This window comes from Phymastichus coffea, unplaced genomic scaffold (genome assembly GCF_024137745.1).
Source record: "Phymastichus coffea isolate CEN01 unplaced genomic scaffold, Cenicafe_Pcof_1.1 PCOF00025, whole genome shotgun sequence".
NCBI classification, from domain to species: Eukaryota; Metazoa; Arthropoda; class Insecta; order Hymenoptera; family Eulophidae; genus Phymastichus; species Phymastichus coffea.
The window spans coordinates 3,692,647-3,720,614 of NW_026706836.1; the positions used below are offsets into that span (position 1 = coordinate 3,692,647).

The window sequence follows — 27,968 nt, forward strand, 5'->3', positions numbered from 1 at the left end:
GTCTGACCTGCTTAATCAAGTCCCAGCTTTCTCCTGCCTATTTCTAAGGCCGCGCCATGCTCGTCTTCTTTTCCTCCCCGAGCCTCTGTTATATGTGACCTTTTTCTCAGAGTAGCTTAGCGCACGTCTACCCTCTTCGCCTAAACCTCGGCATCATCAGAATTTTTACTTGCCCCTCGTTTCGTTCGCAGCTTTTATGACGCTGCACTGTGGTTTATTATGATCATGGAAGAGCAAAAATCTTATGACCGTCGATTTCGGCTCTAAAAAAATTTTGAAAGCATCATGTTTTTTCCAAAAAAAGTTTTTTCCATTGTATTTTTTGTTGTTGACCCCGAATCTAAAGTCAAATTGCCAGTTTGACAGTTAGCAGTTGTCATGACAGCTGTGATGACAATTGACTTCAAACTCGCGTCCAGGAAACGCGAAAACAGTAGGGGGACTTTTTCTGTTTCCGCGTATCAAATTTTGTCGAACTTTTAAGTTGTCGAAACAATTTAATTTCAGATTCGTGTTCAGCGATGAAAAATACAATGGGAAACACATTTTCGAGATCGAAAAACAATTATGGAGCGTACAATTGCCAGCGCGACCTTGCTGAAAGCGAAAACCTGAATTTCCCAGGTTTTGACTGTGAGCTCGAGAAAAAGTATCACACCGAACTTTGTAATCGCAAAAATCGGTATCCTTTTTCATTCAAGGCCCTTCAAGGTACAACTTGCTGCTTTCAAAATTTTTTCAGAGCCAAAATCGACGGTGATAAGATCTTTGCTTATTTTAAATTCAAAATAAACCTCAATGGGCCGCCCCGTCTGCGTCCGCAATTCTCTTAGGTCGCACTGCGTTCGTCTGTCCTCATGCCCCCCAGCCTCATTCCCCGTTTCGTTTATTCTTCTCAAAATCCGCATCTTCGCCACATCCACTACTCTCTCCGAGCAGCCTGGCACCTTGGCTTATTACGGATCTTCTTTCGTATGTCGGTTTTTTAAACGATGAAGTTACCATGTGGAACAGGACAACGAGAGATCGATTTTAGAAAAAATTATGGAAATTTGTTTTTGGAATTTCTTTTCACCGAAAAGTGGCGACGACTTTTATAATTTTCAGTTTTTTATTATTTATAATTCTTAATTCAACTTAGAAAAATTGATGTACACACATTTACGCACTTTATGAAAAGCGTTTCGCTTCTCAGACTACGACTTAAAGTTCTAATGGGTTCTACAGTAATCCTAACTATTTTGATCATTGTAGCTTGCTCGTTAGATTTATAATAATATTTCAGAAATGCGCAATGTATTGTAGATCTAGTCTTCAGCATTCGATATTTTCTTTATAATTATTATGTGCTGGAAATAATTTCATGACTAATGATCATTACTGAAATTCAAATTTCACTTACCTGATTCGAGGCGCCGAGTTGCTGCAAGCCATCGTAGCGAGCAGCATTTTTGTTTAAGAGCCGCCTACTTACCAAAACGCGTTTTTTCTCGGAGATTTAAAGCTCCTTCTGTTATAGGCTCTATTAGAGTCTCACCCATAGTCTCAAATTCAGATGTGATACGATTCACACGCGTGAGAAATTTTAGGATGGATTTCCTTTGTGTGACTAGTGTAAATCGTCTCGCACACGCGAATTGAGACTTTAATCCAAGTGTGATGACACATCAGGAGTGAATTTCCCGCATGGAAATTTTCAGCCGAGCGTTGTCAGTATTTATTTATTATTATTTTATTTCTTAATCTTAAAAAAACGGATAACCAAGCTAATTGGAAACACACTGTACGCCTCTACCTATTGATCTCAATTTTCTCAAACGCAGAAAAAAGCAATGATGTAGTAGCTCATCACAGCGATTTTCAGCATTAAATGAACATAATTCTTAAGTAAGACAGCGAGTTTGAATTCGACGACCACGAATACTAAATAACCTACTTCATAAAATAAACACAAAAGCTTTCACGTGCATCATTGTTATTAGTCAATCGGTATTGAACCGTTCTTTTTATTGATGCGCGTTCAATCAATGAATACATATATCAGTATGTAGACATGGGAGCTTCGTGTTGCACGATTGGGTCGAGCACCACTTGCAAACAGCGACGGTGCCCGCCGCTGGCCCCCCTCACTGCTTCGCGCTCGCCACGAAGCGCCCGTTCTTCTAAAGCTGTGCGCTCATTGGCCGATCTTTGAAGCTAATTATCTAATTACCTAATTATTTAATCGAAAAACTAAGAACAGATTTCAGAATTAATTTTTCGAGAAGAATCGAATGGAATTATTAGTTACATATGTTTTTGAATCACCCTGTATATATATATATATATATATATTGTAACGGGGTCTGCCCGCACTCGTAGTGTTCAGTATCAAGTACGGCTCCTGCTGGCTTGGATCAGCTCGTCTCGGTACTTGGGAAAGCTCGGGAACTATCGACTATCCCACCTTGCACAGCTTAGCGACCGGGTGCTAATCTTCGATTCCTCTCAGGCAATATCGATAGCAGATCGTCGACTGCCTCATTTTCATATGCGTGCGTACCGTCCCGTCGCGTGCCGAATTCCCTCGTCACATTTTCCCCAACCGGTAGGTGCTGCCCTCGCGGGTAGCCGCATGGTTGGGCCGTTAGCGGTAATAAGACGTTTACCGTCACAATATAAATAAATTTATAATTTATTATTTTACTAATCGAATTAGGTTTTAGATTTTTGTTGAACTTTCAAAGATTTGATAGAGTTATTTTTCTATTATACATTTTGTTGTGAAAAGTATACTTAAAATAAAATTTTACTGATATCATGTAATACTCTATTAGCTCTAGTAGCTCAATACTCTAGTAGCTTACGTTTTACAGTCTTGAAAAAAGCTTTTGATGCATTTGATCACGAAAAGAAAGGTTGTATAGGAACAGATATGGTTGGGACTATTCTAAGTATGCTTGGATATGACCTTAGTGAAGCTACTTTGAACGAAATTATTGCTGAAGTCGATGAAGACGGTAAGTTGACAAGATATATAACATCTACTTTAATTGAAAATCAAGATCTTTACCATTGAGTAGATTTATTTTTATCAATACTTATCCTCTCAATAAATAATCGGCAATTAGTCTGAATTTTCTTAGCTTCATATAAATGGTATATGAAGTCTATCCGGAAAGTGTCGACCTACCTTTATATCACCGCGCCAAATTAATCGAGCGAACTCTGCAGGGTATGGATTTCAACAGTAAAGCCTTATGAACTTATCGTATGCTTGGTGACTTCTGCCTGACGTATAGTTTATGCGAAGCGTGTCTTTGATTACAAAGCTATTTTTGAATTCGGCAGATTTTGTGATTTTTGAAAATGACTGAAAAATAAGAGATCTGCGAATTGTGTTTGCTCAAAAACTGCTGCACAAGATTGGATGAATGCGCTGGTGCATTATCGTGATGGAGAAGACAGTCACTATTTTCCCAAAAGTGTGGCCGTTATCTTCTTACTGCTTCACGCAAAAGTTTCAAAATTTGAACGTAGTATTCTTTATTGATTGTCTGACCTGTTGGTGCATGTTCGTGATGTACAACACCTTCACAATCGAAAAAAACAATCAACATTGACTTAAAATTGCTCCGAATTTGACGTGCTTTTTTTGGACTTGGTGATTCAGAATGCTTCCACTGTAAAGAGTTGAAAGCAAAATTTGATGAAAATTCGTTGATCTTGTTTTTCAGTCATTTTTGACAATATCAAAATTCGACGAACGCGAAAAAGGCACTGTAAACAAAGTCACGCTGCGCATGAACTATACATCCGACAGGTGTGAGTAAGTAACCAATAGATTCGTGAGGCTTTACCCTTGACGTTTCTGTCCGGTAGAGGTCGCTCGAACACTATGGCGCGAAGATATAAACGTAGGCCCAATACTTTCCGGACAGACCTCGTAAGGAGTTCATGTTCTGAGGTGTAATAAAGTGATTCCTCTCCTAACCAGAGCGATTGGATGACCTCTGAAAGTCAGCGCCGGCTTTTTTTACTGGGATAGAGTCCTGAATAATTTTAGCAGAGCTCGGCCCAGAAGCACGGTGGCCAACAACTCTCGCATGGCATCCCTTGTTTGATTTCGGCAGGTACAGCTTTTTGTATCGCTTTATTCTGGTTGGATAAAGAGAGGTAATGGCGGAGAATTTCCTTTGTATTAAGTGTTGAGCAGTGCGGTGACTTAGTTGATCTTTGATTTCCGGTAAATTCACGGAGCTGCGAGCGAGCGACGTTGAATATATTTCGTAAAATTTTATTAGTGATATTTTATTTATTTTAAGTTTATTGTTGTGTCGTCGACATGTGTGGCTTATATTACGCTGAAGCTCGGAGCTAGTAAAATGGGCAGAAGCAAAAGTCGCTGTATTTAGATCGAGCGATTATGCTGTAGAGCAGAGCGTGCTGTTATTTCATAGATAGCGACTGTATGAGCCTAGTGTTTCGGCTGTAGGTGAAATTTGTGTGTGATTAATTTATAGTGCTCAATTTATGACATGCGAAGGTCGTAACAGATATTTCTCGACTGTAACGAATTTCCGATAGATAATATCTGATTAAGCGTGTTTACAAGCAGCGTTAAAGATTTTGTATTATGCATTCATACCACAGTCACCGCTACTGTTAAACATTGCTCGCGTACGTTAATATGTTCTCAGAAACATAGAAAACGAGCGTATTTAGACCTGTTTGAGGTGGAATAGGTCAAAGAAGTTGAGTCGGCTTGGTGTTTATTTTGTTTATCACGCGAGGTCGAGGGTAATACCATGCCGGTGACGAGATCGCTCAACATCAGAAAACGTTAGAATCGCGGCTGCGGCCAGAAACTTTTATAAGGAGAACCATGGAGATCCCCGTAGTTAAATCGATATGGGAGCGCATTCAGTGAATGCAACTCCAAGAACTTCTGACCTGAATGACCGCGAACAGATTATTCACGGATGGTACGACTGCGATCATGCAGAATAAGCCATTTCATGCGTGTTTGTATAGCGTGCGTCATGAATCGACTCCGCCAGTGAGGGCTGATAATTTCCTATTGGGAGAAATACCGACCACCGTTGATGTGAGAATCGCATAATCGGCGTGGGCTGAATTGCTGTTGGGGACTTTCATGGCAGGTATGAGCGCAGACATGAGCGCTCGACAACAATTGTGCAAGAGCATGCAGCGCGGTCATGCTCACGCTATCTGAGACGTAAGCTCACGTCACAGATGGTGCTATCGCACATGAAGGGGTGCGCAGACTGAATACGAGAGCGGTATTGCATCTCTCGGTACCGGTAGACTTCGCGCTAGCATAAGTCGTGCAAACCTGTCTTGAAACCGAGATCGCGCGACCGCGCGCGAAACGACGACCGGAGAGTTTTCACAAGCAGGAGCTATCGGCGCGGCAGCGACCACTGCGCAGGCTGAGCGTTTTGGCCAACATGGTGGTGGTAGCACCCAGGGTAGATAATTTAGATAATGTACCAAGACGAACATGAGGGCGTATTGCAGACAGCAACAACATGTGAGCTTGGAAATACCAGCACTCGAGTGTGTGGATGCGATAACGCGCAGTCTGAACCTAAATACCCCCCAATCAAGATGGATCGCTGAGGACGCGACCGAGAGCGCATGATCGTGGTAAATCAGACGAGAAAATAACGAGAAACGGAAACCTATGATACGGATTATGACTCGGCGCTCTATGATGACGGAACGCGACAAGAACGCGCGTCAGACGAGGAGCGTGCAGGAAAACCAAAGTACCAATTTATCAACGGACGACTGACGAATGCGGTTACGGTGTTGAATAGATGGTCGGTAGCGTTTACGAGGAAGGTCGGACTGACGGTAGAGCATTTTCTGAAACAATTGCATAAGGTATAATCGTTTTATAAATTTGGCGACATGGAGATATTGTCGACACTGATGATGTCATTTACTAGCGTAGAGACGGCTTTCTGGTGGGTGAAGAATCGTTCGAGCTGAGACTTTTACGACGCGCTGCGCCGCCGAACACAAGATAAACACGAGCCATTAGATGAATATATCATGACTTTTCTGTACATCGCAAGTAGGCTAGAACCGAAACTTTTAAAACGCAGGTAGCTCAAATTGATTAAAGGTAATGTGTACCCTGAAACTGCATAGGTGTATTAGGTCGAAAAAGGTTGAAACGCTGAAAGATCTTCGCGATTACGGGGGTAAATTTGAATGCAGACGCGATATTTGTGATTGATAGTAACCGACGCCAGCACCGCAGGAGTCGCTGAGGGCTGAAGTCGCGTGCTGCGGAAGTTCGTCTAAGGAAATCGTGAAAACAAGTTGCCACGTAAGCATGAATTTTGTGGTGAGAGAACAAGTCTCTTCGGTGGAGAGTAAGAATAAAAAGGAACAACATGAAATAAAAGGTAAATCGGCAACGAAATTCTCGAACGTCAAAAAATTGACTCAGCGAGAGGCCGCGAACTCGTCGAAAGGACTATCGATAGACGTGGTAGCCGCGTTGTCGAAATTAGTTCGGACACAGAAAGGCGCGCCGAGAGAAAGCGCGAATAATGCAGCGAATAACGAAGCAGATTCCGCACCTAGCAGAACGTATACCACAGATGCGGGGGGCTAGGTCATTGGAAGGCCGAGTGCCCGAGTCCAAAGAGCTTGCCATCAGCACGAATGAGCACGAAGCCGTCGGGAGCTGCGGACACGAGTGGTCTCCAACTAATCTGCGGGTCGCAACCGAGGAAAGGGCCCAGTGCACTGATACAAGTGCCAACAACTAGGCCATTATGCAAATAGGTTCTAAATGCCAGGGCTGTTGTATGGAAAAAGGCACGTTGGAAACGTGCCCACAATATCAGGTTTGACCTTGGAAAACCTAAAAGCGAAATTCAGTTCCCCGACGGATTCCGCGTAATTACGCGTAGTAAGGCGCCAAACTGAGGGAAAATTGAGTTCATGAGGCCATTTTATAGCAAGTTTGTGGAATTACGAGAACAGGTTAAGCTGGAACAAACTGACCTAGACGTGAATGACCCGAAGACTAAGGTCTGGGTGCAACGCGAATGCGTGAATGAGAAAATTGGGGAAAGTTCATAGAAAGAATACGATTGCACCGGATTCAACGAACAGCGGTTGAGATTGCGTGAAGCAGATTCTGAGTGCGAGGAGATAGAACGTGCGCATGAGTCAGGGAAGAAGCTGGATGCAGGCAAAAACCGAGGAAATAGCTGAGGTGATCTGACACTCGAGTGCGGATCGATAGGTGAATCGATGAGAATGAGTGGAGTGGATAGGCCGGACAGGAACTCAAAGGAAACTGCGTAAACCACACGATTTTTGAGCAGTTTGAAGGAAAATGTGGCGCGCACGCGGCAGGTGCCAGAACAGAGTCAGATTGCAAGGCTGCTACAACAGATCGTGAGATCAGAAACTAACGACTTTAGCGATGTAGATAAGACGTTGTCGCGATCCATCATCTCGTCTAGGGAGTTTATGGTGCTGAGTGGCTAGGTAGCAGTCAGAGCGATACAGATGGAGTCAGTTTTGAGAGCGTCAGACGACTAAGGGTAGAAGCCGGCGCGCGAGGATTTGGTGGGTAAGTCAATGAGTGAGAAGTGATATGAGTTAGCGGAGGCCGGTGAGAGTTTCTCGCATCTGTGCGTACGAATGTGCTTGGGCAAGATAAAAATGGACGTGGTCATCAATCGCGCGTTATTAGTAGTCGGTATCGTGGGGAGACCGTATAGTACACTATATGACTCATGAGCGATGGTTACTATTGTTGGCTCGAGCATACATCGTAATTTCGCGGACCGAACCAAGCTGTGCTATGTCGCGTTATTCGGGTTTTCGGGTGCAAAGGCCAAGATCATAGGGAAATTTTAACTCAGGATCGAAATTGACGAAGTGACACGGGTAATTGCAGTGTAATTGGTTGTTGAACAATTGTTGAAAATACAATATGATAATTGAAATGGATTTGATCGATGAGTTTGGTATTGGCATGGAACACGCGGAATGGCACTGGCACATAAAGAATGGCCCAGGGCATTGGTTTACGAAATTGAAACGCGGAAAAGTTGAGTTTCCAAGCGAACCTGAACTCATGTGTCCTCGTATTAGAGCTGAGGTCGCTGGTCTGTCCGAGCTGGAATTATGAAAGCACGAGACCATGGAACACCTTGTGCGACTTGTGATACCCAAGAAATCAGCTGCGAGCACATTTAATCGAACACGAGATTGATATGCAGGGCGTGCTTCCAGTAAAAACTTCCTTGAGGCGATTCTCGCCGTTCTCGGAGTTCATGAGAAATGAAACGAAGAAATAGCTGGAGTCAGAGCTGATTCGGAAATCTATAAATGATTAATGTAGGACACAAGACGGCATGAATCGCATGTGCATAGATCTGAGGCCAGTGAACAGAGCGACGAAAACGGACGCATATCCAATGCTGAGTATCGATTCAATCCTTGATTGACTACGTGGGGTGCAAGAAATTTCTAAGATTGACTTAAAAAACGCATACTTGCAAATACCTAACGATTCGAGCCCGTTAGTGAACTCAACCTTTATTAGCCCGAATCTCACATGAGTACAAGCATTTTTGGGAATGATTTCAAAAGTGGGTCACGGCGTACGACGGTAGCCGATAGACTGAAACTCATCTATCTGATCTAAATCGGCATAGAGAGGACGAATTATCAAACCAAGCTTCACTGGGTTCGTGTGACAAAAACTAATCATTTTTTGGAGTTGCGGGAGTAACATTGATGAAAAAATATCCAAAACTCAAATTGAATAGAGAAGCAGTCCGCTTTCTCAGCACGTGTTAACTAGCACCGTTAGTGGGTAAGCCCTCGAGCTCTGTCGAGCTCTGACCTAGGAGTTGAAAATAGAGAGACAGGGTTTTTACTAAGTCAGCCACACACTACAGAGCCTGAGTACGTGCAGCTGGAAACCAATCACATAAGTAAAAGGAGACTCTTAGATAAGGGAAACAGAGAGGCAGCTAATGTGTGATTAACCTTACACTTGGGCAAGGACTCTGTCGGGTAGTGGTGCGAGAGCGCTTCAAGTACTCGCTGTATGCTCTAAACGCCATATATTGGAAAGCGTTGATTTTGCTAAAGATTAACGTATTCTTATCAAGGATTACGCTTGTAGTCTGAACCCTGGTTGAGTAAATAGGTGTAAGTTTTCATGCCGCTTAGCTATATGTTGGGGAAGCCAAGAACTTAAGGGAAAGCTTGAGCAAGCCTAATGGTTTGAAAACCGTAACGAGGTTTGGTACCGAATTTGCTTGCAGAATTGGGCAGATAGTCGGAGTAAATCGAATGCGCAGATTTTAATCCAAGGGATGGCAGATACTTTCTGGAAAGAGAATACAGATCAAGACTGTGATGAAGGGTTAGGTAATTCGGCGTGATTGCGAAAGATCCGGGGTGCTTGATTATTGTGAATCCCTTTGCCTCTCACGTGGTTATGTATGGATTATACGTGCCTTTATAAACTTTTGGATATTTTAGAATAGGCATTAGTACCCGTGTGCATTTATATCTGTGATATTAAAAACATTTATTGAGAACATGTCGGCGTAACAATTTTAACCCTCCGAGATGATTGATTATTGTGAATTTCCTTGGCTGTCACATGGATGTACGTTTATTACTCTTAGTCTCTCATGTTTTCTATGTACTAAAGAAGAAATAACTTATGTTCTGCGATGACGAGCGTACCCTAAAAACCATATTACAGCTGCAACATGACCACAACATCCCAATGTCCGAGCTCCAGCTTTAGATGTGCAGTAATAATGGAATAATGGTTTTTCATTAAATAATGCAATTTCGTAATCTACAAATTTGTTTATAACATTTCGAAACTCAAGCTCTTAAACAAACTCAAATTTTGTATATGTCAGCAAAAGTCATTGCACTCTCATGAACTCTCAGACAGGTGGCAAAGTAAAAAGTCTTATAATGAAAATTGCAATGAAGCAAGCAAAACCGACTTAAGATTGTAAATATCGGAAACTGAACAAAATTCGGCAGCTATAAAAATCCGCAAAGCGCCGCAGCGAGCAATTTCTAAGAGTTCAAGTTAAAATCTGCATCTCAGACCTCCGTTCCACACCTATACGTAAATGTGATGTATTTGATAACTACAGCTGTAACGTGCCTAACACATTTTGTTAAATTTTAGATGAACATTACTTGGTTAGAAAATACTGCTCATTTTTTGCATTTTTAAGCCTGATCTACGAGACATCTCTACGATAAGATTCCAGGTAGAAAAAACACTCATTCATTCACTTCTTTGCTCTCTTTTGTTCACACTTCTACACCATATATAATATATACTCTTATGTTGTCAGAAGCATAAATATTTTTTTTCAAATAGATTCAGTGCTTTAAAATCTACTCACACACACGCATATATATATATATATATACAGGGTGATTCAGAAGGATTATAATTCCCGAAAATGGGCTGTAGAACAAAATTTTCTGAATCGATTGCCGTTTTCAAAAAATTTTTATCTTCAATACTTTCCGAGAAAATTAATTTCAAAAATTAATAATTTCGACCAATCAGAGCGCCGTTTCAGTCGACTACCAAATTTCTCCTCTTTTGCTATTTTCCTCTCCACTTGGCCGTAGCAACCGAAGCGGTGATTGAGACGACGCGGAAACTAACATTGCAAAATATCATTGGTTGCTTAGCAGCGCATCGAAGAAAGAACCGCCTTGTAAAGACGTCATTTTCTTAGAATAAACGGTCTAACAATGTCTTATAATTTATTTTTTTTATAACTTTATAACAAACATATACATTTAAAGTAATTTTACGTAATTTTATAATAATTTTACGTAATAAGTGTACGAAAGTACGCGACTTCGATATCGATCTTGGCAATATTGTGACACTTTAATTTGAATGAAACCTTTTTCATTCAAAAGGTCATGATAAGATGTGTTCACGAATCTTTTTCTGACGCTCGGAAAAGCCTCTGACATTAACTGGAGAAGAAAGGGAGAAAGCCTTGCGGCCGCACACTCATGAGTATCCACCTTCAATCGCGTTTTTGGCAATGTTTTGCCACTTTTATTCGAATGAAATCTATTTCGTGAACGTGCATGTCTCATCTCACGCGACCTATTTCGTCCATTCTTTGATTTTTAATGCCTTCCTCGACGTTTATGGCAGATTTCAAATCGTCAATGATGACCGACGGATGCATAGACTTCTCAATAACACTTTAAATCCTTTCTATTCTTGACGCTATTATGTTTTTTTTTCTTTTAATCCATTTATTATTGGTAGATATTTTTCAGATGCTGTTGGTTGCATATTTATTTTGTTTTGTCCCAATATTTTCAAAACATAGTTTTCTTTGGCTATTTTGTTTAGTAGTTTTTCCAATGTCCAACGAGAAACTTAGAAATAAAACAATTAAGAGAAAGTGGCCGGCTGCTCAAATAATTTTATTGTGTAGAGCCTTTGTGTATTACATTTACAGCATCATCGTTAAATGGTTTCATTTGTAATACATTAGTAATAGCAGTAAATGTAAATCCACAAAACATGTTTTATTTGTCGTTAGATTAATCTAATTTATATTCGATAATTTATATCTAATCACTATTCTATATTTTTAACTTAGGTACAACGGATCATTAAGGACAACTTCCTCCATGCGTATCACTTTTGTAAAGTTCAAAAACTGAACGAAGCAGATTACCATGTGCGGGTTGAATTTTGCCAAAGGTTATTACGTAGAATCGAAAACGATGAACATTTTTTAGAAAACATTTTATTTACCGATGAATCGACGTTTGGGAGAAACGGAACGTTCAACATGCATAATAACCATTATTATGCTGTAGAAAATCCCAGATTAGCTATTATAAATAGACACCAGAATCGATTTTCCTTGAATTATTGGTGTGGAATCGTGAAACATGAAGTTATAAGTACATACAAATATATTTCTACACAAATATATATATTTTTTATTTATTTACAAAATTTATTTACAATCTGTCAATCTTAAATAAAAAGGACAATCAGTGAATCATTTTACGATATAGACAATTTTACATGTTATCAGCAGAGTACTCCAGTAAGTATTCTATCTTGATCTTGTAATGCGAAGGTACTGCTTTTTATCTTGAGTTATATTGTGTCTTCTTTATTTTACATTTCTTAAGTCCTGTATTTGTAATCGATTCCGAAAGAAGTTTGCTAATACGTTTATTTGAATGGTTTCCTAGTTTTGTGGAGTATTTTGCGAATAAAGTTTGAATTTCTTCTTTCTCTGTTGCGATCTGTACATCATTTGGAATAATTTCGCTTGAAACTAACAACGGCGCGTGTGTTATGCTGTGTAGGACTTTCGATTGGAATCTTTCTAGAATTTTAATGTTCGAGTTTGAAGCGGCTCCCCATAGTTGAATGGCGTAGGTCCAGACTGGTTTGAATACTGCTTTATATAGCAGAAGTTTATTTTCAATTGTTAGCTCCGATTTTTCCTCAATAAGCTAGTACATTTTCCTCCATTTCAATCCTAGTTGTTTCATCTTTGTGAATATATGTTCTTTCCATGTCAACCTTCTATCTAGATGTATACCTAAGGATTTGACATGGTCTTTCTGCGTATGTATTTGTCATTCAACGAAATATGTGGACATGTATTTTTACGGAGAGTAAATGTGGTGTGAATTGATTTACTCTCGTTTACTATTATTTTCCACGTATTTAGCCAGTTTTGGAGATAGTTATTAACGTAATTTTATAGTGTTTCCCATGCTATTGTTGTTTCTTGATGTGTTGTTAATATTGCTGTATCGTTTGCATATGTTACTGTCAGAATAATTGGAGACTTTGGTAGGTCCGATGTGTATAGCAGGTATAGCGTTGATCCTAAAACACTGCCCTGTTGTACACCTGCTTTTATTATTTGCCATGTTGATACTTTTTTATTGATTTTTACCTGAAATGTTCTGTCTTGCAGGTAAGATTGTAGTAAATCACTGTAACATTTGGGAAAAAATCCCCCTATGTTGAGAAATATGCCTGTATAGTACAGCTTGTTTTCTATGGATTTCCTCGCTGTTGATACTATTCTTTTCACTTGTTCGATCGTGGAATGATGACTTCTGAATTCGAATTGGTGGTCCGGGATAAGTTTTCTATCTATTACGATTTGATTTATTCTTGCTGATATATTTTTTTCATAGACTTTTCAGAGTACAGGCAGTAGACTAATTGATCTGTATGATGTCACAAGTTCATTTTTTTTACCAGGTCTAGGTATTAAGATAATCTCTGCTACTTTCCATTGAGAAGGTAAATAGCAATGACGGAAGCATGAATTAAATATTATTGTTATATATCGAATTGCTATCGTGGGAAGTTTTTTAATCATTTTTCCTGTAACGATATCATAACCGAGGGCTTTTTTATTATTTATGTTATTAATGATTTTGAGTACTTCCTTTAGTTTAACTGGTTTCGATGGAGTGTTATCCTGTGCATTATGATCTTTCCAGTAAGATTTCTTTTTCTTGTTCAGTGATTATACGTTGATGTGGTTTGAACACTTCGCTTAGATGATTAGCAAAAGTTGCCATTTTTTCCTCGTCCGATCTGGCTCATTTTCCACAGTTTTTACGTATGGGTGGAAGGAATGAGTTTCCAGGCAAAATCAGCTTCCTAGATTGTCGCGCTATTTACCTAATGAAGATCGGCAAAACATATGGTATCAACATGATGGAGCTCCCGCTCATCGAGCTGCTGGAGTGATTAATCTGCTGAACCATATGTTTCCGAACAGATAGATTGGTCAAGGTGGAGAAATCCATTAGCCTCCACGATCACCGGATTTAAACACACTTGATTTTTTTTATGGGGTTATTTTAAAGATTGTATATACGGAACAGAGATAGAAAATTTAGAAGATCTGGAAAACAAAATAACAATGGCGTTTGAAAGCGTAATGCCTGAATTGTTAGCTGCAGTAAGACGGAATTTTGTACGCCGGCTGCAGTGGTGCATTGAAAACGGAGGACGACAATTCGAAAACGAATGTCTCTAAGTTAGTTATTATAATTTTCAAAGTAATATAATAACAAATTTGAGATTATAAACGTGTAGTGTTATTTCAGATCAGCATACTCAAGCACTTGTATATATTTTGTTTTTCGAGCTTTGTTCGCGATAAAAGTAGTGTAAATAAAAACAATTATAACTGAAGAAATTGGACAATTCTTTAGTAGAAATTCCAAGTTAAATATAATCAACATAGAAATTCGAATCACCTATAAGAAAGGCTTCTGTATATCAAGTTCTTTGAAAATTAATACGGATATGGTGCGTGAATATTGAATAAATAAAGGATATGGATTTAATTTTATTATATTTTTATCAAGTATAATTAGGCTCGTATTTGTCCGGCATAAAAACCCCAGTCATAAGTAGGGAAAATCCATCTAAATATAAGCAAATGTACAAATGTACAAAGAGTTACACTACCGTCCATAAAGATTTGCCATCCCCTTGCTGAAATCATCAAAACTTTAGAGTTTTATGGCTCAGTTTCTATCAGAGCTAGAAAATCTTGCGGGGTCTCATTTGAAAGATCTTGCCAAGACCTTTCAAATGTTGTAAAACATAATTGATTTTATTTGTTTTTTGTACAACTTGTGACGTCATAAACAAATTGTTTTTTTTTTTAATTTTTTCACATCAACTTCGACCCCGATTTATTTATATAACGAGTTCTACGATGGAAAAACTGTATAAGCCATTCGATAGAGCTTTCAAAAAGCTACAAAATCCATATCCGGAAAATTTTTTTACCTTTATTTTTTATGAGCTATATGGTGTTTTATACAAAAACAAAGATTTTCAAAAAATGGGATGTATTTTTTTTATTTTCAACTTTAAAGAAAAAACTCTCAGAAGAAAAAATGTAGTATTTTGCAAGAGCTATCAAATGCGCCACTCAGAATTTAAAAAAAAAAAAACTTTTTTTTTTCACGTTTTTTAGAATTGAAATTTTCTAGAAAAAAAACTGAAATTACATATATTTAATAAAATTAGTAAGTAACTAGTATTTATAACTGAATGGGCTTACAAACAATGATAACAAGATACATTTATTGAACCATAATTTATTACTTACTCAGAATAGATTAACATAATTTGGTTACAATTTTTCTACAAAATTTATTTATTACAACGTTTCAATAATAATTTCATTTTTTATAATACTAATAACGCTTGTAATTAATATATTATCACAATCTGAATATAAATTTCAGTTGGAAACAAAAACGAAACAATACTAATTATTTAAACGTTTTTTTCATCGAAATGTCCACCTTTGTTTGCTATAACTACTTTACAAATTCGAGGCATTCGTGCTACAAGTTTCTCTAAAGTTTCTGCACTTATATTTTTCCACTCATTTTCTAAGATATTCCAAAGATCCTTCTGGAAAGTAGGTCCTACCTTCCTTACAGCTCTATCTAGATCATCCCACAACAGTTCCATAGGGTTAAGATCAGGAGAGTACGATTGAGCAAGATAACTTTTACATAACTTTGAAGTATGCTTTAGGTCGTTATCTTGTTGGAACGTAAATTTGCGACCAATTATTCTTGTTCCGGAAGATAAAACATTTTTTTCAAGAATTTTTTTGTAACCTTCTTTTTTCAACTTGCCATCAATTTTAAGTAGGTCACCAACCTTAGAATCACCAAAACAACCCCATACCATTACTGAGCCGCCACCATGTTTAACCGAAGCACATATTTTTCTCTAAATGCTTATTTTTTCTCCGCACAAAACATCTGCGTTTACTACCAAAAACCTCGAATTTGCTCTCATCAAACCACAAAACTTTTTTCCAATCATCAATGGTCCAAATTTTATGTTTGCTGGCCCAAGCCAATCGTTTCTTTTTATTAATCGGTTTTAGTAAAGGCTTTTTAATTGCTATTCGACCGTATAGTCGATCTTCATGAAGTCGTCTCTTTATCGTAGTAAAACTAAGTTTAACATCATACGCTTTTTGAGTTTCAACAGCAAGTTCGGGTGCCGTGAGTCTTGGATTATGTGTACTTGTACTACAAATGTGTTTATCAGTAGCGCTCGTAGTTTTCCTAGGCCTTCCTGAAATTTTTTTGTTTTTGATATTTCCTTGAGTTATGAGTTTTTTAATGTTATAATCAACTGTTCTTCTTGGAATATTCAAAATTTTGGAAATTTCATTATTACTTTTATTCACTTTATGCAAGGTTACTAAAAATTTTCAAAAAATACATCCCATTTTTTGAAAATCTTTGTTTTTGTATAAAACACCATATAGCTCATAAAAAATAAAGGTAAAAAAATTTTCCGAATATGGATTTTGTAGCTTTTTGAAAGCTCTATCGAATGGCTTATACAGTTTTTTCGTCGTAGAATCCGTTATATAAATAAATCGGGGTCGAAGTTGATGTGAAAAAATTAAAAAAAAAAACAATTTGTTTATGACGTCACAAGTTGTACAAAAAACAAATAAAATCAATTATGTTTTACAACATTTGAAAGGTCTTGGCAAGATCTTTCAAATGAGACCCCGCAAGATTTTCTAGCTCTGATAGAAACTGAGCCATAAAACTCTAAAGTTTTGATGATTTCAGCAAGGGGATGGCAAATCTTTAAGGACGGTAGTGTATACTACTTATTTACAATTAATAGATTTCGGTAGGCTCGCTTTGACTGTGAATGGCCATTCAAGTTAAAACTACTCGCTTATCACACGGCGCTAATTGCATCTTGTACGAGAAGGAAGGTCGTCTCCTAGAGCAGCACAGTGCCAACGTCTTGGTCACGGGCACGGCCCGCACTATACTACCCCTGTAGGGCCGAGTTGCTGCTGTTTGAGCTGCCCAGGGTCGGAGACGCCTCAGAGAATATCACGCATATCCTCAGCTAGGCCACGGTGCCGGTAGCCCTTGTTGCGATCGTGAGTTCGCCAAGTCACAGGATAAAAGGCACGACACTGTGCTCGCACGCAACTGTTGTCCACAGAACGTGATGTAAGACCAGGAACTCGCACTCACATTCAGCACACACGTTACCACTGAAGGCTATTACGATAAACTATCACAACCACGTAAACAACTGAAAGCAGCAAGTTAACTGAGAGAGCAACTAGGTAACTGAAAGAGAGTGCAACGAGGTGCCGAGAGAGAGAGAGAGAGAGAGAGAGAGATGCGAGGTGAAAGGATCGACTTCTCGAGAACTACGGACTGCTTCCTCCTTTCTGAAGAAGGATCAGAGAATTTTCTCCAGCATTGGGCCTGTTCGTGGGGCCAATTAGAGATGTCAGAGTTATAGTGCCGAATTTCCCTCCAAACGTTTACCTGCGCGACAATTGCTGTACGACCATACCCTTTTTTTTTGCATTGCGCGCGCACGGTTGGAAATGCCGCACATGTTCATATTCTAGGGTTTCCCCATCCGCAAAAAAAAAGCATTAAGCGAAAAAGGACCGCATCTCCAAATAAACTTTCACTTTTACAACAACCAAAAAAAATGTTATAAATTATTACTCTCTACTTTCGTGCTACGCACATGGAGCGCAGATGCCGCGAACAATTACAAAATTATATCTAATTTATTATTATGACAAAAAATTATTAGTATTTATTAATTATAAATAAACAAATGAAATCAAATTGTAAAAATAAATAATGTCTTTAGACGATCGGAAATTATAAGTGTGTTTGAATCGAGTTAATAACGAAAAGACAACTTGCCTCGCTGATAGCTTTCTGACTAATACTTAAATGATGCCTGCCGAACGAGCCGAGAAACCAAAGCATTATTCTCCTCCATCCTTTTCTTCCTCTCAAAGGGATCTAGAGGTGGAAGGCGTCAGTTTTCGTTTTCAGCTTATCATTTGGACTATACGCGTAGCTATGCGCACCATACTGCTCGCTCTATCAATTGATCGCGTGTCTTTGCACGGCTTTTCAAACGTTCAAATAATGGTGTAATGTTACACGCTAAAAATGCTTAAATGAGAATGTGCCTTTGCACGATATACATTCAGCAATGATGTGCCTTTGCACGATAAAAATTCAACAATGATGTGCCTTTGCACAATAAATATTCGAAGGTGGTGTGCCTTTGCACGATAAATGTTCGAGGTTGATGTGCCTTTGCACGATAAATGTTCGAGGTTGCATATATTGCGGTATGCATAGCTCCCATCCGATCTATGGATGTGCATGCGATTCGAGTTGCAAACTTGAGAGTAGATGGCAGTAGCTTTCGTATTTTTTGTTTAAACATGATATGTGGCAATTGTACGGTTCAACTTTCGATCAAATTCTACTCAATGTTTGTTATAATTCGACTCGCCTCGGCTGGCATCATTTTGCATAGTTTTAATCGCTCGGTTATGTTCTTATGAAAAAAAACTAAATAGATACTTGAACGTAAAATTTCCCGCTCTTTCTGATCCTGAGATCAGAAATAGGGGTTTCCATTAAAAAAATAGAAATGACCTTGAGAAAACCGTCAAGGTCAAGCTCAAAGTCAATTTCAAAGTCACCCCTAGATGTCCCCCTTGAACCCCTACAACTTTGGTCTGAAACATTTTTGCGTAATTTGCTTGTTTCAAAAGTTATTAGACTGGGGAAATTGAAATGACTCACCCTGTATATATATTCCAGTTATTTGATTTTTTTTCATAAATATACTTATACGATTAAAATATATTTAATAATTAACTAGCGAGCGTTAAGTGAGCGGGGTCTCATGTATGCAGCAATACACCACATCGAGTTATAGTGTCGCTCGTTTGCTAGAAAGACACCAACAACATGAGTGTCTATTAGGATACACATAACAAATGGTAGCAGAGCGTGGTTTCTTTGCTGTTTTGGCGCTCCTAATTAATTAATTATTAACACTTAATATAAAAAAAAATATATATATAAAAAAAAAAAAATAAATATTATTTACCAAATAGGGCGTATGATTATAATAATAATATATTTATACTATATTTAATATTTAAATAATTTAATTAATTTAAATTGATTTTAATTGATTAAATTAGTTATTAATTGATTTAATTAATTAAAAATTAATTATTCTAATTTAATTGATTAATTTAATTATACTATAATTTTTAATATTTAATTTTATTATTTTAAAATTTTATTATATACTCACTATACCGTCTCCGAAATAAGAAGATAATATTATGCGATTAGCGTAGAAGTCAGGAATAAGACTGACACATTAGCGTTACTTAATAAAACGAAATGGACCCTGCGGCGGTAGCAGCAGCACAACAGCAGGCGCAAGAACAGCAACAAGCAACTCTAGTTATGCTGCAATCGGCATCAGCGAGTTTTGCTCTACAAAACTCCTTGTTAGGAATCCCGGAGTTCGACGGAAAGAATCTCCCATTAAAAGATTTTATTCAGGATATAAAAAATGGATCTGCCACAGTACCTGTCGCCCAAAGACCGAATTATGTAAAGGCCGTTATAGCAAAATTAAGGGGACCGGCTAGGGACTGTTTGTATGGAAAAACCGTTAATACTGCGGAAGAATTAACGAAAGCTTTAAAGGAAAGATTTGCACCGTGTAAGGATTTTGCTTATTACGATGCAAGATTACATGCGTTAAGAATGAAACAGGGCGATACTGTCGGAGATTTCCATGACCGAATAAATATATTGTTGAATTGTGCAGAACACGCATTAAAAGACGAACTGGGAGCACAATTTAACGAGATTATGTTGACACCATTGAAGTCAGCCGTAGTAAAAATATTTGTAAACGGTCTACCTAAAGAAATAGGGGACTTAGTGGATGTCAAATGCCCTACTTGTTTGAGCGATGCTTATAAAAAAGCCTTGAGAATTGAGGCTCGAAATAATATGAAACCTAAATTTGATGCTAACAAATGGACTGGTTTCAACAAAAATTTGGACGTTGCTTATGTGCAAGAGCAGGGATTGGAATCAGAAGAACAGTTGCCCATTGAATTCGAAGAATTGCCCGCTGAATTTCAACAACTCTACATCCAAAAGAACCAGTACCAACAGAGGCAATTTCAACAAAATCCAAAGAACGGTAATAACTATCAAAACAATAATAATCAGTACTTCAATAACGGAGGCTACTCTGGAAGTAACTCTCAGCATAATAGATTTCAAGGACAGAGGCAATATCAGCCTAAGACTGGGAATTGGAGTCCGAGATTCCAAAACTCGCAAGGCCGCTCGTATGAACAAAATAACGGAAGACTATACAATCCGGATACAGACACTTATCTGTATCCTACAGGGAGACGGTATGGCACGATTAGTTATGATCAACCGAGACTTGGATCGCCCCAAGGATAAAACGGCCAGTTGAAACAAATTGGACAATACCAACGAGAATTAAGACCGAATCCGCCGTATAACCAACCAACGAATGCTGAGCCTTTAAACTCGCAAACGGCTCGTCCCGACATCAAGGTGACGAGCCTCGCAAAACCGACACAAACAATGATCGAGGAAGCCAAGGCAGTTCTGGCACAACTGGCAGACCAGCCGAGTCAGAAAGAGGGAATGCCACCGGCACCTGTAATGACAGTATTACAGAAACCCCTGGCTACCAGTATGGAGGACCAGGCGTCTGCATTGCCGCGAATCGGGGATCTGGCGATGGAGATTGTGAGATCCATGAGCCGACGAGAGTAAGGTTCTGTATACCTGAAACTAATCAAAAATGGACAGTATTTATGGTAGACAATGGCGCTTCAGTAAATATAATTAAATTTAAGACTCTGAGGTGGACAACGACTTTTAATCCGAGGGAAGCTACTTCGCTTAGTGGCATTACAGCTCATACAGTACCAACGTTGGGGACTGTTATGCTAAGCATAAATGGACGAAGTACTAAATTTCATATTGTTTGGGACAATTTTCCAATACAAGAAGACGGAATGTTGGGAAGAGCATTTCTGAAAACTACAAGGGCTGTGATATCTTATCACAACGATGCCTTAATGTTAAACAGCGATGTGATGAACCCAGTGCCGTTCCTGCCAGAGAATGTTCCAATAAACAATCTACGTAACGATCTTATCGCTATGTACCCCATCAAGTACCAAGAAATGCTGAAAGAAGGTAAAATACCTCCTTATGAAGGGGAGACCGATTCTTCTGAAATTAATGTAAATGATGTGAACATCAACCATAGCAAGATAAAATATAAGATACCTGCAAGGTCGCGCCAAGTTATCCAAATAAACTTGGTACAGACAAATCTAGTGGAAGGTTATCTCCCCCGAATCAACGTAGGAGACGATCGAGTATATATGGGACAAGGAGTAGTAACAAACCAAAATGGAACTTGTAAAATTATGGCTGTTAATACTCATTTTGATAAAGACGTGACAATAGAAGTGGACCCGAGGATCATACTGCCATTCGAGCATATAAATCCCGAGGGTAGTTCGCCTTCGGAAAGTGAAAGCGAATGCACTACTCCACGGAATGCTGAAATACAACTCAAACAAAAATATAAGAGGCTACTTAAACTATTGAGAACAGGACATTTGGCACCAAACGAATACAGAAGTATTAAACGCTTGATAAAACAATACCCAAATGTATTTTTACTGCCAGGTGAGCCGTTACCATGTACAAGTATTATTGAACATGAAATTCATCTGGAAAACAATGTACCCATTAACACTAAACAATATCGACACCCACCGGCTCATAAGCAGTTTATAGAAGAACAAATTACGAAACGACTTAAGGATGGAATTATAGAGGAGTCAAATTCCCCTTATAATTCTCCTTTATGGATTATACCGAAGAAAGCTGGAAGCGATGGCAAACCACGTTGGCGAATTGTGATAGACTTCCGTGAATTGAACAGTAGAACTATTGGAGACGCTTATCCTCTCCCTAACATCGCAGATATTTTAGACTAGCTAGGAGGCTGTACCTATTTTTCAACATTCGATCTTGCAAATGGCTTCCAACAAATTCCTTTGAAAGCCGAGGACAAAGCTAAAACTGCATTTTCTACTTTACGTGGACATTTTCAGTATATACGTATGCCCGAGGGTTTGGTGAACGCCCCGGCTACGTTTCAACGAATGATGGATCATTTACTAAGAGGATTGCTAAACGTCGAGATGCTAGTTTATCTCGATGATATAATAGTTTATGCAAAGGACTTGGATGATCACGAGAGAAAGGTCAGAAAACTATTCGAAAGATTGTCTAATGCAGGACTGGTCCTACAGCCGGACAAAGTAGAATTCTTGCGTACAGAAGTCAAATTCCTAGGACATATAATTAGCAAACGAGGCGTGGAACCGGACCCAAAACTGGTCTCTGCGGTCATGGACTTTCCACGCCCAACCGGTGTAAAAAGTATCCGATCCTTTTTGGGACTATCAGGCTACTATCGACGTTTTATTAAAGATTACTCGAAAATAGCGAAACCACTGAGTGACCTAACTAAAAAGGACAGAGAATACGAATGGGGGCCCGAACAAGAAGAAGCTTTCAATACACTAAAAGAACTCCTATGTAAAGCTCCCATACTGACATTCCCCGATTTCGAGAAACCTTTCACTTTGACTACCGATGCTTCGGACTATGCTGTAGGGGCTATCCTATCGCAGGAAGTAGATGGTGTGGAGCGCCCGGTGGCATATCTATCGAGATTATTAAACAAATCAGAAAGAAATTATACGACGACAGAAAAGGAATGCATTTCGTGTTTATATGCCATGAATCAATTCCGCCCATACCTGATGTGCAAGAAATTCACCCTAATAGCCGACCACGAGCCATTGAATTATATGCACAACCGTAAAGACCCGGGACAAAGATTGATGAGGTGGATGTTCAAGTTCACCGATTTTCAATACACCTTCAAATTTAAACCCGGTAAATTGAACTGCAATGCCGATTCACTTTCCCGCAACCCAGTGGACCTGAACGAGTATTTAAAAGAGAAAGAAAAGTGCGAACAGGATCTCAATGACAATATACCTAATATACAGGTAATGATGTTCAAGAAGTGGAAAGACAAATCAAAAGAACAAGAGGCCGCTAAAGAAAAGTTAGAGGAAGAAAAGAAAAGAATGCGCAAACGAGCAAACTCGATTGCTGGCGAACCTAGACCGATAGGTAGACCTTTAGGCTCTAAAACCAACAAACAAAAGCCAGAGTTGGAACATAGTGTGATAGCTGGGAGAACGAGGAGTAAGAATCCTGCTCCATTGACGACTGCCGCCGACCCACAGCCTAGTACATCCGGTCAAAGGTCAAAGGCAGGGACTAAATTGCCTACGGATAAAAGGAATCCTACGACACGAGCTTCGGGAACTAGACCGAAGATACCGCAAGGTCAAAATTCGAGTAATGCCTCAACTAACCGAGAAAGCGGAATTAGGACTGACATTTCCCGGAGGCCGCTGGTGAGGAAAGATACGCCTGAAATAAAAAAACATCCGAGAGTCCAAGAAATCCAGAGTCAGGTTGACACCGCAGGATCTTATGAGGCTCTAACGGACGAATCTAGTGTAGAAACCGATAGGATCGCTACTAAAAGCCCGACATTTTTTCAGAGATCTATGATGTCGTCGACGGGTATAGACGAAACAGACGTTAACACACGCAAACAAGGGAGTTCTGAAAGCGAACCCCCGATTCCAGATTTTACTCGTACTGGATTAAGGGAACAGGAGAAAACCGAAAAGTTAGAAGATTCAGCTCAAAATATACAGGACAAAACATTAGTTGAAAATACTGAATCGAGTACACAACAAACGTCGCAATCTGACGAAAGTGATGGATCGTTGGATATTGAAGTGACCGGCCCTCAAACGAGTAATAACACTGACAGTACTAATGACGACGACGTCTTTGACAATAAACACGATTCTACCGAAAAGGAATTCGTGACCAACCTAACTCAAAATGAACTTGCAGAATCGTGTGCTAGGTTCGAGGAGAGTTTGAGACGACATCGTAGTGCCGAAGACGTGACGTTTTATTGGGACAATAGAGATTTAGAATCGTACGAAATTAGCCACTTCTCTGATGGGGACGAAGTAGATCCTGAATTACAGAATGTGCTAGGAGAAATGGATCCATACAGTGACGAAAACTCGGACGAAGAAATGGAAAGAAGAATAAAAAAATTAGTGGAATTGTCGCAACATGCCGTGGAATCCGAAATAGAACAAAGAAATTCTGAACTTCAGAGCGATACAATAACGTCAGACAACGACTCTGTTCATATCAGTGAACGTGAAAAATCTAACGAAAGGGATGAGCTAATCCCTTTGCAGAGACGAGAACTATCGGTGACACCTAATGTGAAAATTGGTGAACCTAAAAGCCGAAGTACCCCATTAAATAAGGGACAAACGGGTATTAAATTTAAGGGACTCGAAGAAATACCGGAAGAAAAGGAAAGTGTAAATACCGAGACTACACAATCCCCGGTCGAATTGAATTTTTCGAAGGCTCCCATAGATGATGACTTCTTTTTCATCCTGCCTAACGCAAAGGGACCCATAAGTCAGTATAAAAGATCTAGTGATTATAAAAATCCTAGTTCCTCAAATACAGAAGATAGCGAAACCCTTTTGGGTCCTGGGTATTTCGTTTTGCAAAATAATGTGAGAAACTCTCAACAATGCTTAACTTACCAGAGAGACAACATAGTACATCTGATTTCACGGGATTGTGATAATACTACGGCAATAGCCAGATTATTAAGCGAGATAGGCGCCATTGACCTACGTAATATGAAAAATAAAAAACCTAAGATTGGACAAATTTTGACGACAAATTATAAAAAACATAAGATATACTCCGTAGTGGTAAAGGACAAATATTATAACTCAACGAGCGTAGAAACTATTAAGGTCGGATTGGCTAATTTAAAGAAGCTCTTAATTCGTGATAAGGTTAATAGCTTCCGTATATCTAGGAAAGGTGATTACGCAGATGATTTGGGACCAGGTTTGTTAATGAAACTATTGATCGGAGCCTTTGAAGGTAGTCCGATAACGGTTACCGTATGTTACGGGAAAACGACTTTGCCTCCCAAAGAAGAGAGAACAAATATCATTAAAACGTTACATGATAGTTTAATAGGAGGTCATAAGGGAGTAAACCAAACTTATCAGAAAATAAGGGCCCGATATTACTGGCAGGGCATGAGAAATGATGTACTGGACTATGTTAGGAAATGTCCGAAATGTCTAGAAAAGAAAATAGACAGACATAAAACCCATGAACCGATGATTGTCACCGATACTCCTATAGAAGCTTTTGACAAGGTCTCAATAGACACGGTAGGCAAGCTGAGGACGACACCTCGTGGTAATTGTCATTTATTGACAATGCAATGCCACCTAACGAAATACGTAATCATTGTACCCATAAAGGATTTAAAGGCGACTACTATAGCCGACGCGCTCGCTAGACATCTGATATGTCAATTCGGAGCCCCTAGGGCTATTCTCTCAGATCGAGGGACGAGCTTCTTGTCGGATATAGTTGAATCTTTGTTACACCTCTTTAAGGTAAATCACCTTACTACGTCCGCATATAGGCCTCAAACGAACGGGTCATTGGAACGTAGCCATGCCCCTCTTATGGACTTTATGAGGACTTATTCAGAAAATTTCGATGATTGGGACAGGTTGGTTCCATTCGCAGTCTTTACTTATAATACCAGCGTTCATGCTGCAACGGGCTATACGCCTCATGAACTTGTATACGGACGAATAGCTCGATTCCCAATGATGATACCGCGAGAAGAAAAACTGCGTACTTATAATCAGTACTTAATAGACCTCGTTAATAGATTATCGGAACTAAAATTAGCTGCCGGTACGAACCAAATAACTGCGAAAGTACGATCTAAAAAACGATATGACAGTAAAATAAACATGTTTAAGGGTAAGAAAGGCGATTATGCCTGGGTCTTAAACGAGCCCCGCGTAGGCAAGGCAGATAGTTACTATAAGAACCCTCTTAAAATTATTGAAATACTAGGACACAAAAATGTTATTTTGGAATTGCCAAATGGTAAAAGAATTAGAAAGCATGTAGACAAGCTTAAATTAAAACTATAGTATATATATTTTGTTTTAATTTTATTATGTATTTATTAATCACTATTAGTCGCATTATTATACATGTTGAAATTCCTTTCTTCTCTTCTTTTTGCTCCTATTTAATTTTTCTTTCTTTTCCCCTTCTATGACGAATCTGTATTTTTGTTTTCGTTCTTTACATGTGATTACATATATTTTCAGGACTATCCTACTATATTTTTTTTTTTTTTTTTCCTCTTTTGCACTAACCGATATGTGTATTCAATTCTATCTACTGTCGTTGCTATTTCTACCTTTCTTATGGACAAAAGGACAGGAAACATATACAATAGAAAAATTAGACAATAATCCTGGACTGTACTATGAACAATTGAGTCAGATTAAAATGAAAAGAGCTGATTGGAAAGTTTATATAGCTCTCGATATAGCTTATTTAGTAACACAGTCGCGACAATCGGTAGATTTCCGCTCATTTTAGGACAAATGTGTTATTCATCTACACATGGCGACCTGTGCCAATACGTTGGGAGAACAAGTACTGGACCTAAAAATGAAAACTTTAAATAGTTTGCACGAAGACGTCATTTATGCTTCTAAAACAATGGACGGTGTTGCTCCGCCCAAAATAAGGAGCCCACATAGTATAAGAACTAAACGTCTAACGCCTTTTGGAGGCATTGGTACGCTTAGCCATAGCTTATTTGGACTAGTAACAGAAGACGAAACTAATGAGATAAATAAAAACATAGATCGGCTATTTGCAGACCAGAAAACTATGGCAAACCTAGTAGAAAAGAAAACTCATGTAATATTAACCGGCATGGACAAATTATATACTATGATGGACAAACATAGCGAGATTATAACACGCCTAGAATCGCAAGTTACGGATGTACTAAATAAAGTAGAGGACGACCGAAAGCAATGGGACTACATTATGCTCTTGTATTCTTACGGAAGAGCACTAGAGGCGCGTTTAGATCATTGTATTGATGAATCCAGGAGACTATTGGACATATTACATAATGTCAGAGAGGGTAGAATACACCCAGACCTGCTTACCGCCGACGTACTACACCAAATAACCTCTGATATCAAACACGCATATCATGACTTGGATTTTCCGATACCTTCAGAATATTTAAGAATAGAAGAGATTGTAAAAATTTCTAAGGTAGATGCAATTCACAAATCAGGACGGACATTCATAGTTTTGCATCTGCCCTTAGTGGACAGAAACTCATATAACCTTTACAGGTTGCATTCCATATTAGTCCCGCAATCATACACGCCTACAGGAAATTCAGCCTATATAAGATACAAATACCCATATCTGGCCCTGAACAATGACCTAAAACAATATATGCGTTTGGATTATACCAATCTAAAAAAATGTATAAGTACACATTATGCATTTATTTGCTCGACCAAGGCGCCGCTACTGGACATTAACCTCAACCAGGATTGTGAAGTCCGAATGCTATTACAACCGTCGCAAAAGGAAATCTATAATTGTGACTTAGTAATTAGGACACAACGAACGACGCAGTGGAATTACATCGAATCTGACGGATCCTGGTTGTTTTCAGCGATAAAACCCGACAACTTACGTATCAGTTGTCCGGGTCATAAAGATGAACCTGTCCGTATGGAGGGCATTGGTATTATTAGATTAGCGCCAGGATGTATAGGACACACAACTGACGCAACGTTAATGACCGAAATAGATAGAAGTGCTACAGAGCAATATATCTACAAACCGGACCTCACCCTCAATGTATCCTTCTTTTA

The 27,968-nt window shown here is 38.9% G+C and overlaps 1 protein-coding gene across 3 annotated transcripts in view; it reads left to right on the forward strand.

The window, feature by feature from the left end:
- LOC131675566 (troponin C-like) overlaps positions 1 to 27,968 on the forward strand; it is a 667,249-nt gene that overhangs the window by 386,146 nt on the left and 253,135 nt on the right. For all 3 annotated transcript variants that reach the window (XM_058954585.1, XM_058954584.1, XM_058954586.1), the window contains exon 3: positions 2,856 to 2,999. In XM_058954585.1, the coding sequence (XP_058810568.1) occupies positions 2,915 to 2,999 (85 nt within the window). In that variant the 5' untranslated portion in view covers positions 2,856 to 2,914. The remainder of the gene's footprint in view (positions 1 to 2,855; positions 3,000 to 27,968) is intronic.